The sequence below is a fragment of the Trichosurus vulpecula genome, chromosome 8 (genome assembly GCF_011100635.1).
Source record: "Trichosurus vulpecula isolate mTriVul1 chromosome 8, mTriVul1.pri, whole genome shotgun sequence".
Taxonomy (NCBI): domain Eukaryota; kingdom Metazoa; phylum Chordata; class Mammalia; order Diprotodontia; family Phalangeridae; genus Trichosurus; species Trichosurus vulpecula.
The window spans coordinates 52,566,367-52,579,564 of NC_050580.1; the positions used below are offsets into that span (position 1 = coordinate 52,566,367).

At 47.6% G+C, this 13,198-nt stretch overlaps 1 protein-coding gene across 2 annotated transcripts in view; it reads left to right on the forward strand.

The window, feature by feature from the left end:
- The first annotated feature begins 6,647 nt into the window (after positions 1-6,647).
- SGPL1 (sphingosine-1-phosphate lyase 1) overlaps positions 6,648-13,198 on the forward strand; it is an 84,051-nt gene continuing 77,500 nt past the window's right edge. Inside the window, exons 1-2 of one of the 2 annotated variants that reach the window (XM_036735192.1) lie at positions 6,648-6,774; positions 8,398-8,462. In XM_036735192.1, the coding sequence (XP_036591087.1) occupies positions 8,436-8,462 (27 nt within the window). In that variant the 5' untranslated portion in view covers positions 6,648-6,774; positions 8,398-8,435. The remainder of the gene's footprint in view (positions 6,775-8,397; positions 8,463-13,198) is intronic. The other variant, XM_036735193.1, reaches the window with a different exon arrangement.

Here is a 13,198-nt window from a genome sequence, read left to right on the forward strand (position 1 = left end):
ATATTAGGAGGAAACTGCAGAAATTGGCAATGGGACCCCAAACACCTCAGGTCCAATTGCTGGAGACGGCCTTTGGAGTTTTCAACAATAGAGACCTGGTTGCAGCAGAGGAAAGAAAAAGCAGGGAAAGAGCTAGAGACAGAGAACATGCTCTATTCTTGGCTGCTGCCATGGCCAGGAAAAGACCCAAGGAGTGCCCTTCCAGGGGGTGCCCTTGGAGGAAGCCTGGCAGTGTGGACTGTGGGGAAACCTGCTTTTGATGCCACAAGGAGGGTCACCAGTCCAAGGAGTGGCCCTCTAGGGCGGCCTCCTGGAGGAAGCCTCCAGGATCCAGGCCTCCAGGACCATGCCCAGCATGTAACCAGGAGGGACATTGGAGGAAGGATTGTCCCCAAGGTTGGAAAAGTGGTACAGCCTCCTCCCAGTACCCTGTCCTCCAGTCTTCTCAAGACTCGGAAAGAGGGGAAAGTCTGGGGTTTGGCAGTGCTCCCACTTTCTCCACCTCTCTTGCAGAGCCCTGGGCAAAATCGAGGCTGAAGGTAAGATTACCCACTTTATCACGGCCATGTTCTCTTGTTTTAACTAATTGCTCTGGCCCTACAGGCTCCTCAACCCATCGGGTCAAGGGCATCAAGGATCTGTTGTTTGAACACTCCTTCTCTGGCCCTGCCCCCTTGTTGGGAAGGGACCTGATGGTGAAATTGGGAAGCCAATTTTCTCTAGTTAAACCTCACAACTCCGTTTTCCCTCTGTTTACCAGATCTCCCCATGTTTCCACAGAGGTATGGGAGAGGGTTGAGCCAATTGTTTGGGATCAGGGAGTTCTAAGTGATACTGAGGCCAAACAGCATTGCAAAGCCGTACCAGCTTTTTCTTTTTAAGTTCTGCAGAGCAGCTAGATTTTTCCCAATTTCTCAAAAGACAACCTAAAGGTGAACTTGCAGGAATTGAAACAGTTTGACCCATTTCAGGCGTTTGGGCTGGAAATTCCTTCCTCCTTAGTAAAGGAGAAGTTAGGAGTAAGTGTAGAGAGACAAACAAAATAAAACAAGACAAAAAAGCCCACGAGAACATACCTGCTGGAGTTTCCCAATTCCCTAGTGCGAAGAGAATTGAAATAATCTGGCATATGCTTCTGGATGGGGCATCTGTCCATGTCCTCCATGCTTCAGAAACCATGCCTAGGTCCATGGCCTCCAATATAGCCACTGGACCGAGAACCACCTGAGAGCGTCAGGCTGAGTACAACAAGACAGCCTCCTAGCTGTCTGACCTACTGGGACCTGCTCGCTTCAGAAGCCATGCTTAGGTTCATGGCCTCCAATATAACCACTGGACCAAGAACCACCTGAGAGCGTCAGGCTGAACAAGACAGCCTCCTAGCTGTCCGGCCCACTGGGACCTGCTGAGGTCAGGCCCGAGAAGCACCTCCAAAATGCTTGGAGAGCGAGGGGGGTGGGGGTTGGAAGAGGAGGAGGCTTACCTTCAAGTCCTTGGCTGGAAAGGAACTTGAGATTAGCAGTGCTTCCCGGTCAGGGAACCATAATGAAGAGGTTTTGGGGTGAGGGGTGCTCGACACCCCAAAGTACCAACACACCGGGTCATGCCGAAAGAATTTGACTCAAGCTTTCTCAGCCAAGGGAAAAGACAAAGTTTATTAAGAGTTAGCCAAATAGGCCTGCCCCAAGAGATCCCACCCCTTGCGACGCCTGTAAGGAAAGCAGGCCAGATCAATCTGAGCTAGATTGGATCTGACCCCCTTCATGGAGGCAAGATGGAGATTATATACACCAAGATTGTGGGAGGGATTGAGGGGTGGTCTGGGGTGACCAGAGGAGGGGTCTAGGGAGGGACTTGAGGAGGAGTCTAAGGAGGAGCTTGAAGGGACTGGGATGAGGTCAGACTCCAGGGTGGGAAATAGCTGAAGGCTACATGGAAATGACAGACAATAAAGGGCTAGGGTAACAGAGCTAGGGTATAGATATTTTGATCAGGATTAAGGGTGGGAAACAGCTGGACAATAGAGGGCTGGGCAAGGTAGGTATTTGGGCCTGATGGTTATAGCCTCAGGCCAAGGCCAGGTCAAGTGGGAAGATTCAAGGAGAATTCAAGGGTTCAAGGGGTTCCCAGAGACTGTGCCCTCATCAACCCCATTTGGGGTTTTCTTGGTAAAGATACTGGAGTGATTTGCCATTTTCTTCTCCAGTTCATTTTGCAGATGAGGAAGCTGAGGCAAAGTGAAGTGACTTGCCCAGGGTCACAAAGCTAGTAAGTCTCTGAGGCCAGACTTGAACTCACCAAGATGAGTCTTCCAAGCTTCAGGCCCTAGTGCTTGGGGCTGAAGGTACTCTACCAAGTGTACAAGGAATGAAGGAATGATAAAAGGTTATCTGTTTTGATAAAAAGGGATTGCAGAATTCTACGGGGAGTTTCACCTGGCCTTCATGGGGTTTGTACTCCAAGGTGTGGGTGGTACTTGGTTACTCCCAGGGCTCAGGAACAAGAAGGGACTTGCAGGGAGCCAGAGTACCGGAAGGGTAGCTCTTTACCTCCTCCTCACTGCCAGAGTTGAGAAGGTTACCTTATGGCAGTGGAAGAAGTGGGAGGTTATCTCTGGGTGAAGCAAGACCCACTGAAACCTAGTGATTTGTTATGGCACCTTCAGCCCCAAGGACTGGGAATGTAGGTGAAAGCAAGATGGGAGTATAGGACACCTGGAATAGTAAGCCAATTGTGAGAAACACAGTTTTGGGGATCACTGGACTTCCCCAAATTGTACTTTCCCAAATTGTGAGAATACACGGCTTTGGGGATCATTGGACTTCCTAGACAGGGCCAAAGTCCTGAGGAAGAACCCTGTGATAATCCCTAGGGAAGGCTGTACAGATCACAAGACTACCAGAGGAAGACCAAGTGGTAGCTACCCCTTAATCTGTGGGGATCACAGGGCCTCCTAGGGGTCAGACCCTAAGGAAGACCCCAGTGATGGCCCCTTAGGGCAGCAGTAAGATCACAAGGCTCCCAAGACAGGGCCAGAAGTCCCAAGTGATGTCCCCTTAAGAAGGCTGTGTAGACCACAGGGTTCCCCAAGGGAATCCAGAGTGGTAGCCCTCTTAACACCGCAGTGGGGATCACTGGACACCCAAGACAAAATCCAGGACTAAGCCCCCCAAGCTTCCGCTGCCTATTGCTTCCCTTAACTTGACCTTAGGAAAATCCATGTAATTTACCCATTCATAACTAAAGAACTCAGGATCAGAGTGGGCAAAGGAAGGCATTTTATTACAGCCCTCCAGAGAGCTGGTGTAGCGCTCATGGGAACACTCACACTGATACAGCTGCAGGAGCAGGGGTAACCATTTCCTCCACTCCTGCTAGAGTTATGGTTAGTTTACAATCTTTGTTTTTTACATAGTTTTCCTAGGTTATACAGTTTATACAGGTTAGGATAATAAGGATATAGAAGCAAAAGTAAAGTTAATTAGATTTTCCTTGTCTTAGTTTAGGATTAAACTATATTCTTTTACTTCCCCTACTTTCCCTCTTTAACATATGCAAATTATGCAAATCAGTAGGCCTGGATTCTTGACCAAGACCAGACCCTAAATAAGCTTGAACTGGTTCAAGTGGGTTTGGCCTCTCTAATTCCCCAGACTGCCTTCTCAAAAAGCATGCACATGCATATAAGCCTCTGACCTCTCACCTGACGGATCTTGAGGCCTGGTCCCCGCTAAAGCTGGGGTGGGGGAGGGTGGGGAAGTACACCTTTAGTTCTGTGGAAACAAAACTCCTCCTCCCATTTCTTACACCAATTTAGATAAGATCAGAAATGAGATTTCAGGTAGATAAGCAGCTGCCGGTAGCTCTTCCTGAGAGCCAAAAAAGGGACAGCCACAGAGACAATCACCATAAGTTAATGTTCCATAATCTAAAACATCTCTACAAAGGAATCAAATTATTTCCTCTGGCCTCTGTTATTTAAACACAGCTAGATCAACATTTTTTTTATTCGAGGCTCTATTCCAGGTCCTAGGGATACAAAAACCAAAGTGAAAAGTTGGTCCCTGCCCTCAAGGAGTGAGCTTATAGTCAGTCTGAGCACTACAACCTAGATTGGGGTAAATAAATGCAAAGAAATTTCAGGAGGAAGAGTTTGTGTCGGGGGAGTAAGGATGGATGGGGAAACACCCGTGTAAGACGTCTCATGAGCCTTGAAGGAAACTAGGAATTGGGAGAGGTGGAGAGTAGGCACAAGGGACAGCCTAGGCAGAAGCATGAGATGGGAGGAGGGAGGCTAGATTGAAGTTAACAGCAACCAGGCCAGTTTGATTAGAATGTGGAGTTCACTAAGGAGCATGTAACCCACATGGGACCAGACTGTGAAGCCACCCTGAGGAGTTTGCATTTTAACCTTGAGGAAGGAGAGAGCCACTGAAGATTCTTGAGGTGACATGGGCAGACCTGTGTTTTTGATTAGGCAGCAGTGTGGAAGCTGGATTTGAGAGGGGAGAGGTTGGAAGAAGGGAGGCCAAATAGGAGGAAGGATACAGCTATTGTCAGGGTAAGAAGCCATGATGAAATAAGCCACAAGGAGGTCATATGATGGGACAGATGGGAGATGTGGAGATGAAGCCACTAGACTAGGCAACTGATGGGCTGTAGAGGAGAGGTGAGACCTCAGGATGATTCTGGGGTTTCGAATCTGGGTGACTGGAAGGATGATAGTGCTAATAAGGTTTTTAAAAATGTATTTTCTTGGGATCTCCATAACAAAAAACTTTTTTTAAAGTGTACAATATGCAGGCATGATCATAATGTCTTCTAATGTAACATTTTTCCTTTTGAACAATTAGAATAGTTTTCCTTTTTTACTCAAAGCCATGGGGTTTTAGTCTGTTTATAACAAGTTGTAGCAATATCCCTTAATCATAGCTGGAAGGGACCTCAGAGGCCAGTCAGTTGAGAAGCAGTTATCAAGTATTTACTGTCTGCCAGACATTGGAGCCCAGGGTTTAAAAAACAAAACAATAAAACAACACCAAAAATCCAATCCCCACCTCCCCCATTTTCTACTTTCCAGGAATTTGCATTCTGTCAGATGACCTTGGCTAAGTCATTTCCTTTCTCTTCTTTAGTCCAGTGGTTGGACTCGATGGTAATTAAGGCCTCTTCCAGTTCTCAAGTTCAATATTTAACAAGAAAACAAAACTGCATTTTCAGTGTTTCTACCCAAGACTCTTCTAAAGTCTCATCCCTCTAGAATTCCTTTCTTTGGCTTCTCTTTTGGGCTGTCTCTAGTGCCTGGTGGATGGTCTTGAACGTTTCAAAAGCTGTTCTTAAAGTTGGTGCTCATATGTGTAAGGGGTGGGGCATTCTTAGTTTTAGAAACTGAGGCCCAGATCAGGGAAGAGTCTAAATGACAGGGATTACAAAGGAGATGAATGGTGACAATTCTTTTTTTATTTTTTATTTAAAATTTTTTTTGGGGGGTGGCAGTTGGGTTAAGTGACTTGCTTAGGGTCACACAGCTAGGAAACGTCTGAAGGATGTGACAATTCAAAGAGCCATCAGTAATGTCAAGTTAATATAATAATAGCTAACATTATATAGCTCTTTAAGATTTGCAATATCCAAAAGGTATCCAGAGTCACACTGGGTTATTATGGCTGTCAGGAGACTCACTACACAGGGACTTTCTATTTTCGAGGTTCTGCTGGTAAATGTTTAACAACTGGCTCTACGAAAAATGTCAGGACACACTTTCACATCATTAACCTTTTATCCATCGATTCCTTAAGCCTAGACAATCAGCGAACAATAAATCAGGCCATGGTTTGTAGGGTGCTGATTTCCAAGGTACAGATACTCAACTGCTCCTTTCTCTCACTACCTGGCAAAGCTCGTAATTATTTCAACAAAAGGCCCGCAGGTGTGTTTTTAAGAGAGCAGTGGAGCTGGAAGGGACAAGGAAACCCAGCTGAGGTCCTGCGCTCCCCTTCCCCTGCCCCAGGCACTTCTATATATTCTAATTTGTGTTATGGTCTTTAGCCATATCTCCTCTGCTGGGTTATACACCGTCCATCATCCTAGCTCAGAGCCTCATTACGGCCCCTGCGGTGATGTAAAGGATGCACTCTGACAAGCATGGTGGGGGCTATCATTTAGTCACTCCAGCACCGTTATTAAGTATCTCCCGCCTACTCTATGCAGTCGCTACAGTAGAAAGGACCCCGAAGTCAGGGAGCTTGGGTTCGAATCGCATCTGTGATGGTTCACCTGTAAACGAGGGCCCCTGAGGGCCCTTGCAGCCTAGCTCCAGGATCCTCTGATTATCCTCACGCCCAACCAAGAGCCTAGCACATAGCTCGGATTTAATAAATGCTTGTTGGAGTGAGTTCACCTTGAACTTTTCTGTCCCCAGGAGCGCGTCCCAGTAGGTGGAGGGTGCAATTCCCACGCTTGGCCACCAGATGGCGACTTAGCATTTTCTCGGTTCTCGGGGCGGGTGGGGGCGCTCTGTCTCCGGCTTCCCTGCGCGGCCGTCAGCGTCGCCTTCCGAGCATGCGCGGCGCTGGCAGCCCTGGGCCTGAGCGATTAGCTAGTACTCGGCGGGTCCATGGAGCCACTTCCGGGCTGGGAGCGGGCGCGAGCTGCGGCGGCGGCGGGAGGGGGAGGGGGAAGAGGGAGGAGGCGGAGCAGTCTCGGCTCCAATCTCGGGAGCCCCGGCGGTCCGAGTCGGGCCTCGGAAGGAGGCGAGAGGGAGCCCGCTGCAGGGTAAGGAGAGGGGAGAGGGAGGGGGCTGAGGCGAGCTCGCCGGGAGGGGTCATCTGGGGGTACCTCCTGAGGTCGGAGGTCCCAGCTCTCAAGGAGTGGGGGAGTCGCTCTGCGGGGTCGGGGTTCCTCTGATTTGGGGGTCCCTCCGGGAGGTCGGAGGTCCCAGCTCTGAAGGGTCTGGGTCCTTTTGGTTTGGGGATCCCTCCAGGAGGTCGGAGGTCCCAGTTCTCAAGGGGTGGGGGAGTCGCTTTGAGGGATCGGGGTTCCTCTGGTTTAGGGGTTCCTCCGGGAGGTCGGAGGTCCCAGCTCTGAAGGGTCTGGGTCCTTTTGGTTTGGGGGCTCTTCCGGGAGGTCGGAGGTCCCGGTTCTCAAGGGGTGGGGGAGTCGCTCTGAGGGATCGGAGTTCCTCTGGTTTGGGGGTCCCTCCGGGAGGTCGGAGGTCCTACCTCTGAAGGGTCTGGGTCTTTTTGGTTTGGAGGTCCCTCCGGGAGATCGGAGGTCCCAGCTCTCAAGGGGTAGGGGAGTTGCTTTGAGGGATCGGGGTTCTTCTGGTTTAGGGGTCCCTCCGGGAGGTCGGAGGTCCCACCTCTGAAGGGTCTGGGTCCTTTTGGTTCGGGAGTCCTTCCGGGAGGTCGGAGGTCCCAGCTCTCAAGGAGTGGGGGAGTCGCTCTGAGGGATCGGGGTTCCTCTGGTTTGGGAGTCCCTCCAGGATGTCGGAGGTCTCAGCTCTGAAGGGTTCGAGGGTCTCTCTGAGGGATCTGGGTCGTCCTGGTTTTGGGGTCCCTCCGGGAGGTCGTGGGTCCCAACTTTTAGGGTTTGGGGGAGTTCTCTGAAAGGTCAGGGGTCTTTCTGGTTTGGGGATCCATCTAAGATTCTTCAGGTTTGGGGGTTCCTCTGGGGAGTTGGAGGTCCTCCCTGAGGGCTTAAGGGTCCTTGATCGGAAGTCCCACCAAAGGTCGGGATTCTTTGCATAGGGTCCCTTGAGTGGTTACGGCGGAGCGGACTCTGAGGGGGATTGGACGCACCTGGTTCTGAGTGGGCTCAAGGTTCGGAGGGGTGTCCCTCCAAGGACTCCCTGGGGGACCTGGAGGGTCTCTGGGGGACCAATCTCATCCTCGAAGGTTGGGGTGGGTCTCAAATGGGTGAGGTTCCTTTCAGGGCACTGAGTGGAGTGCAGTGGGACCCTCATCCAAGCCTCAGCAGGGACCCCGATCTACGGGGTGTGGGGGTGTTCAGAGATGGATCAGATCCAGGTTTGGATTGGGGCAGAATAAAGGTTGGTGTTTAGTGGGAGAAAGTCGAATTGAGGGTGACAACCCCCCCCCTCCACCCCCGCCGTGTGAAATTGAGTCGTAGTGTAGTGAGAAAACTGATCCCTGAAATTGGCCTGGGGTGTACAGTTTGGGAGGGATCTTGTGGGTGGAGCCTGAGGGAGCCCGCTCCTGATTCGCTCAACGGAGGCGGGGCCCTACGCCGAGTCCCTAGGAGTGAAACCTGAGCTTTCAAAGGAAGAAGCGAAATCTTTTTTGACTGCTCCGGGCTGAGACTGATGGTGTTCATCATTAGCCGTGCAATTAAACCACTTGGTTACTTTTTCTTTTTCTTTTTTTTTTTTTTAAACAGCAAGAAGGCACTGACGGAAGGGCAGGTGGAGGAGGAAGATGTTTGACTGGGACCTCCTAAAGATGGTGAGTCTTTTCCAGATGCAGTTTTTTCGTGACTGAAATGGAAATTTGCAAATTTGCAGCATGAATCAGGACACTTGGGTTTGTAGTTGCCGCCTCTGGTGTCTTTTTCAGGGACAGGAGAGCATTTAGACCTCCTTTCCTTATGGCGTAAGATAAATCTAGAGGATCAAGGGTCATGGGGAGAGAGACAGACAGACAGAGACAGAGAGAGAACCAGAGCAGGAGAACGTTTTGGATTCCTGTTTGTTACTTTCCTTTCTCTTTGTTCCTGGTTTAGGTGTAGGGAGCTTTTAGCCTCTTTGCTGTGCTTTTGTTGAATAGATTTCTTCCTTATTGCCTCTTTATTCTAACCACTGTTTTTGTTTCTGGATTTCTTTTTTACTTCACTGGCTGCATAGAATTGGTTGTCATCATTGGGAAATGGACAGGATCTAGTCCTGAGATTTTCCTTCCGTGAATGATTATTTCCTCCAGTAGCAAAACAAGTCAATAGATGAAGGCAAACTGGTAAACAGATCTGGATTGTAGTTGGGGAATGTGGGTGATTTTAGTAATGCTGTGATTTGTGTTTAGGCTTGGCCTCTTCACAGATCCTGTTTAAGACTTTGGGTACCAATAATGATCGTAGTGAAGTTTTGGGTGTTTTCTGTAGGTCTTATCAGTAGACACATATACATGTACATATGCACACATGTATCATTATACACAGGTAGCTATATATATACACATATGAATACACACAGATATGTAGGTACATATATGTTTTTGCTGTAGGTTTGGGGATGTCTTTGTTTTTTTTTAAAGAGTCTAAGCTGTAGAAACTTTTTTTTTCCTCTTCTGTAGCTAAACTAGAAAAGATCTGATTTAACACTGTCTCCTCCCCACTTGATTTTCATGCCTTCTCTCTACTTCTCCACCCAGTAAATTCTTGTGTGTAAGATACAGCTGAGTGCCATGTACATGAATGGACTTATTACTTCATGGATTCTTAGGTTCTGTTTTGTAATCTAATCAGTATTAATTACTTTCAGAATACTGACTCTTTAGAAGGATTGTCAGCCAGAGTTGGTTTGGAAATGATAGGTGATTATTCTCTGTTTCTCCAGCACTGCATAATGTTGCTTGTGTTTTGGGAGTGGAAATATTTGACCAGTTGTCCTGGTGTGGATTCACATAGGCGTATCTGAAAAATAGCACAATTATTTACATGAGACAGTCTCTGGAAACAATCAGCTGTTCTTTTCTTGTGTTCTTGTGTAAGGTGCAATGATAGAGAATCCATTGCTAGCCCCAAGTGCAGCGTGTTTTCAGATGGCGCAGTTGTCAGAATCCTGTGCTTGGTTCACTTTAAGAGCCTGATTACGTGTGTGTGTGTGTGTGTGTGTGTGTGTGTGTGTGTGTGTGTGTATGTGTGTTTCTCTGCCTTTAGGTGAGCAGCAAAGAAGTACAAGATGTGGTTCTTACCTTCTGGGAGTGTATGGAAGCTGTAAGTTTGTGGGGAAAAATTGTTAGACTAAGTGCTGTAGGTAATCGGGGCGCTTCATAGAGGTGGAAGCCGATCTGGGCCTTGAACACATGGCCTTTGTTCTCAAGTAACTTAGACTCTTAAGTGTTTGAGAAGCAAAGATAAAATACCCTGAGCTTAGGGGAGGAGGTGAAGACTTACTCCTCTCTGGAGGGTGTGGGGGCACCTGAAGGGACCTTAAAGGATAGAGGAGATTTTGAGGGGCAGAGATTGGCTAGTTGTGGTACACCTGTGCTGAGGGCCAGGCCCAGGGATGGGAAAGGATGGGATGGGTTTGGGGGGGGCATATGGCAAGGGTCTAGTTTGACTGCAGCATAACATTAGTCTAGAAAAGTGGTTCAAAGCCCGATTGTGAAGGTCCTTGAATGCTGGGCTAATGATATTCCACTTTCTATGGGAGGTGACAAGGAGCCATATAAAGGCTCCTTGACTAGGATGGTAAGATCTGAGCAGAAAGAGTTACTGGCTGTGGAGTCTGGCTACCTTGTCTCTGACACCATCTGCATGATCTGGGACAGGTCCCTTCCCTTTCTTCACGGCGGCAGCTCCTCATCTATAAAAGCAAGTCTGGCTTGATGACCTCTGAGCTCCCTTACACCTCTTGATCTGTGGTAATCTGTTGAGCGCTGTGTAGATATCATTATGGTTTCATTAAGTGACATCTAGTAAGGTTCAGAGGCAGACTTGAACCCAGGTCTTACTGACTTCACATGCATCCCTCAGGCCAAGCTGCCTCTGAAAAGCGCTGTCCCTTAGGAAGAGGCAGGAGAGCCCTCCCTGGAGGATGATTGGAGTTGGGGGAGAGTCTAGGTGAGGGGAGTAGTTAATAAGGTTGCAGTAGCATGAGATGTATTTTTGGAAGTGGTCCATATGGAAATTTGTTTTGCTTGAATATGTGTGATTGTTGTAAGCTTTTTGTTTATCCTTCCCCCTTGCCCCCCTCCCCCAGCGGTGGGGGGAAATGGAAGGAGAGCAAATAAAATGCTTGTTAATGGAAAAGAAGTGAACTTAAAAAATAAGGTATTGCAATAGTCTATAGCCCTTGTTCATGCCACTTATAATATATGGTTTTATTATTGTAGCTGTTTTTCCCACATGCACTTACGTCTTATCTGTCCCACTAGACCATAAGCTCCTGGAGGGCCAGAAGCATGTCTTAGGTTTCTTTGTAGCTCCTGATGCCCTCAGCACAGGACCAGACACAGGGTGAGGACTCTTGATGGGAAAGATCACAGAAGAGGACAGAAAGGACAGAGATGGAACTAGCTAGCCCTTGGAATCTACGAGGCCTTACAGAATGTTGCTTGGTTGCATTGGCTTTCATTCAGAGGAGGGCAGGTAGTCTGCTTTCTAGCAGCCTGTCCACATGGCAGGCTGGCAACCATCCTCTTTGTTTCCTCATGTGCTAACACTGAGGTCCAGGAGTGTGGCACTGTGTTGGTGGTTGGCAAGCATTTTCGGTTTTAAAGAGAAAGGGGCTTCATTAATACATTCATTCATGGGAATTTCTGTCTTCCCAGCCTGGGTCATTAGCTGAATCAGGATCAACAAATTGGAACTGGAGAGGAAAGGCTGCCCTAAGCTAGGGTGGTGGTTCTCCAAGTGGGGTCTTTGAGGACAAAATTGTTTTAAAATAATGCCAAGAGATTATTTGCCTATTTAAATACTCCTCTGTTTTCCAACTGTATATTTTTGTGAGGCAAATTTTTCTTTAACTAAAACACCATATGATATTAGTGAGAACTTATGTAGCGCTGCTAGGTGGTGCAGTGGATAGAGTTCCAGGCCTGGCACTGAGTTCAAATGTGGCCTCAGACACTTACTAGCTGTGTGACTGTGGGCAAGTCACTGTGTATGTCAGCCTCCTCATCTGTAAAATGAACTGGAGAAGGGAAAGGCAAACCACTCCAGTGTCTCTGCTGAGAAAACCTCAAATGGGGCCTTGACTGAAAAGACTGAACAACAAAATATAGTGCTTCATAAATATTATCTCATTTTATCTTTGCAGCAGTCCTGTGAGGGAGCTGCTATTATTATCTCATTTTTCAGATGAGGAAACTGAGGCAGACAGAAGTTAGTGACTTGCCCAGAGTCACACATGTAGTAAATGTCTGAGATCAGATTTTGAGTTCAGACCTTCCTGACTTCAGATCGAATTCAAAAGCAGATATGAGAATCCAGCTGTCTTTTATTAAACCAGATATTAAAGAGATTTGCAAAAATGCATAAGATGATGCCACTGTTCTTACTAAAAATTTTTTCTTTAGAGAAATATAGCTATTTTTCATAAAAAATTTCTGTTAGTGTGTAATGGATTAAAAATTTATCAGTTAAATTTCTCATACAGAAATATTGATATAATTAGGATTGTGCTGGAGCAAGTTCTAAACTGATTGAAAGCCACAGATCAGGGCTTTATTTGTCTTTTTGTTGATTGGACTTAAGAAGGTGATGATAATAATCGAAATTAGACTAAAGAATGTGTGTGCATACATCCTCTTCTCCCCAGAGAGCCCAGTTGTTAAACCTTTAGTAGCACATCCCTGTATTGCTCTATAAACATGCTTATAAACTATAATCTCAGCTCGTGGAGTGCAGCAGGAGGCTCCGGGAGTGAAGTCATCACCAGCCTGGGGCCCTGGGGACCCTAGGAAGCTAATGATAGTGGTAACAACAATGATGCTCCAAGATCTGCACAGCGCTTTACATCTGCTTTCTCCTTTAAGCCTCACTCCCCCTCATATGCCCCACAGAAGCAAAAGAAGAAGGGTGTAAAGAGGGCCTGAGATGAAAAAGTTGGAGAAGTGCCAGACTTGGACTCAGGATTCCTAACATTTCCTTGGGAAGGTTATTTCTCTGGAGTCTTGGATCAGGAGGCGGGCGTGGTGGTGGCACTTTGATTTGGGGATAGGGAGGAGGCTGACTGTAGGGGCCCTCCAGCAGTGGCCTGGCTCTTTTGTTACTGGAAACAATCTCAGATTTCAGAGAAAGTGCTTCTACCCTTGAATTCTACAGATCAAACCTTGACTTTTGTGATCTGCTGGCTGGGGCCCTCTGCTCTAGACAGAACAATTGTGGGCTGTAAATAGGAAAAACTCAGTTGTTTCTAGAATTGAGATTTACATTGTTAACCTACATAGGAGGTGTAAAAACTTAGGTGACCAGATTTCTGATCATTTTCTGCTGGAACCTCAATTAACAACAGTTTCTG